Here is a 2587-nt window from a genome sequence, read left to right on the forward strand (position 1 = left end):
GAGGGAGTGGTACTGATGGTGTACGGGGGGGGGGGGGGGGGAGGACCCAATACAGGCTCACACATATTTCTTCTCCCAGAAGGAACCTCTCTTCCCAGGTGTGTGGGTCTGATATTGAGAGTACTGTCCCAATTCCCTGCTTCCCAACCTGTCCTACTCTGTATTGAGGAGGAGTAGGAAAAGGGAAGGAAGAAGCAAAGCAATAAAAGGGGACAGGGAGATCAAACCCTCAAACCACAGAGGGAATGTAGGGGAGAGTGAGGGTAAGGGAAGAGATCAACCAAAGGACTTGTGTGCATGCATATAAGCCTACCAATGGACACAGACACCAGGGGAGTGAGGGCATGAGTGGGGGAAGGGGGACAATGGGGGAATAAGGATACAATAAAAAATTAAAATAAAATAAAAGCAGTTTTATATATATATATAAAGAGGGACAGGGAGAAGAGCCCTTCAGTTTACACAGATGCCAAAGACTTCTGTTGGGAAGTTCTCTGTCCCACCATCTAGGAATGAACAAAGCTCAGTTGGAGTCTGAGTCAGAGGTGTCCCCTGAGGAAGATGAGCTGCAGCTGCTGTCATCTTCATCGCTACTGCTGGAGTCTGAGGAGCTGCTTCTTTCTCATGCTCCTTCTTTCCTTCAGAACCCCGTGACTCATGAGAATGGTCCCCATTAGTCTCTGAAGATGCCATCCCGGGAGCCTGCCCCTGGTTCTGTGCAAGCCCTTCTTGCCGAGTCCTTGCTGATGGAGACTGCACATGTGTCCTGATGATCTTGGGGTCCGGGCCTCCACGCATGTTCATGATCTTACGCTTCCCAGAGGCTCTCTCTCTGTAGGCAGCGTACTCTTCAGGAGACAGACTCTTGAGCCAGTGCTCCAGGTCCACCTTGTACTGTTTCTGCAGCTCCTCAGCCTGCTGCTTATAATGCTCCCTCTGGCTCCTTGGGACACGCTGCCAGCGTCTGCTAATCTCCACCATGCGCTCCCTCAGGGGCAGGCCTTGCAGCTCCCTACTGGACCACAAATCCTGGTGGAACTTCTGGTATTCGTTCATGGGGGGCTTCTTGGGCTCTCCACGGAATTTTATCTTTTTTGGAAAATCATTTTCTGGGGAAGACTTCAGTTCTTTCCCATGTCCCCGAAACTTCCTGGGGGCTCTGCTTGGGCTCCTTTTGAGGACAACAGATGTCTTGGAGTTCTGCACTAGATGAGGGTGATCTTTCCTGAACTGAGCCAATTTCCCCCCATATTCCTGTTTATCCTTCTGGAAATCTTCAATATATTTCAGCCTCCTCTCCTCTGGGAGCTCCTTGTATTTCTCAGACATGACCTTAGTCAGTTCCTGGTTCTTGAGTTTGGGGTGCATTAGGGAATACTCAAGCCGATTCTCCTTGAAGAAGCGAAGGTAAGGAGTCAGGGGCTGCTTGGGCATGTCTGGATGTTTCTTGAGTTTTTTGCTTTTGTTAGAATTTTTAACATATTCCTTAGCTTCCAGGACTAATTCTGTCAAAGTCCGATACTTTCTTGTCTTCCTAGAAATCTCTAACCACTTGAGTTTGCACATTTCTCCAGAATAACCTTTAAAAGCTACTTTTCCCCAGTCCATATGTGACTGGGTTGTTTTGAATGAGTGTTTGTCATTGGATGGCAGATTATTCTTCAGGAGGTCCAGTAACATCACAATGTCTTCCTTAGGCCATTGGCCTTGGACATTATTCAATGCCATTTCGAGGACTTTGGACCACTTATGAGGTCCCAGTTATGCAAACACCACAGCAGAAACTCAAAAGTCTTCAAGCTTAAGTCTTAGCAGCTGAGCTATTTTGGAAGTTTTGCAGTGCGTGTTCTGTGTATCTGAGGAGAAATAGAAGAATGAATGAGAAAATCACAACTCACTTGGGATATGTCCCTCATACATTTAAATTGCCTTAACAAAATAAGTAAAAAATGGCCTGCCTACCTCTGAAGCAAAATTTTTGTTTACCTTTCATATGCTACATTTGCAGTTTTTAAAACAGTAACATCACCTATCATTCTAGCCTGCCTTTTCCCGATCTCACCAATATAACAACTGGCTCCTCAAGGCTCAGTGTAAGAGAAAAGCCCTGGGAAGAAGAAAAAATTTAAAATGAAAAGAGAAATGTGGAAAAGGCAGAGGACTGTTGCTCTCTAGTGCCTTGCGTGTGGCCACTTCCAAGTGCAGCTCAGGCGTCTGTGACCGAAGGTACAGGCTTTACATAAAATGAAACAAGCTAAGGAGACTTGCATTTCAGTGTGGCTTTTTTCTATGAGTGAATCTTGAACCTGGAATAAATGGTAAATTTATAGATTATCTGGAGTGCAGGGGAATGAATGCTTTCCAAAGAACAATATTGATTCTCCCTTCAAGTGCCAAGGAGTGAATAAGAATTATGGAATATTTACAATTTTATTTGGTTAACTTTTCTTCATCCTTAAGCATCTGTCACTTTTGCTGTTCTACAAGTTTTTCCAATTAAGCTTTAGGTTTCAGGCCAACTATAAAAAACTGGAAATACAGAAGTTTCCCTCTAGGTATCACAATTTGTATGTACAAGGAATATAAT

The 2587-nt window shown here is 44.8% G+C and overlaps 1 protein-coding gene across 1 annotated transcript; it reads right to left on the reverse strand.

The window, feature by feature from the left end:
• Positions 1-453: 453 nt before the first annotated feature.
• LOC129151167 (upstream-binding factor 1-like protein 1) lies at positions 454-1728 on the reverse strand. Its single transcript, XM_054725126.1, has one exon. It carries the CDS (start codon positions 1726-1728, stop codon positions 454-456), a length of 1275 nt encoding a protein of 424 aa, XP_054581101.1.
• Positions 1729-2587: the final 859 nt, after the last annotated feature.

This window comes from Eptesicus fuscus, chromosome 13 (genome assembly GCF_027574615.1).
Source record: "Eptesicus fuscus isolate TK198812 chromosome 13, DD_ASM_mEF_20220401, whole genome shotgun sequence".
Lineage (NCBI taxonomy): Eukaryota > Metazoa > Chordata > Mammalia > Chiroptera > Vespertilionidae > Eptesicus > Eptesicus fuscus.

What these genes read in the sequence shown, in the direction of transcription:
- LOC129151167 (XM_054725126.1), bottom strand. Translation starts at nt 1,728, where the DNA reads ATGGCATTGAATAATGTCCAAGGCCAATGGCCTAAGGAAGACATTGTG.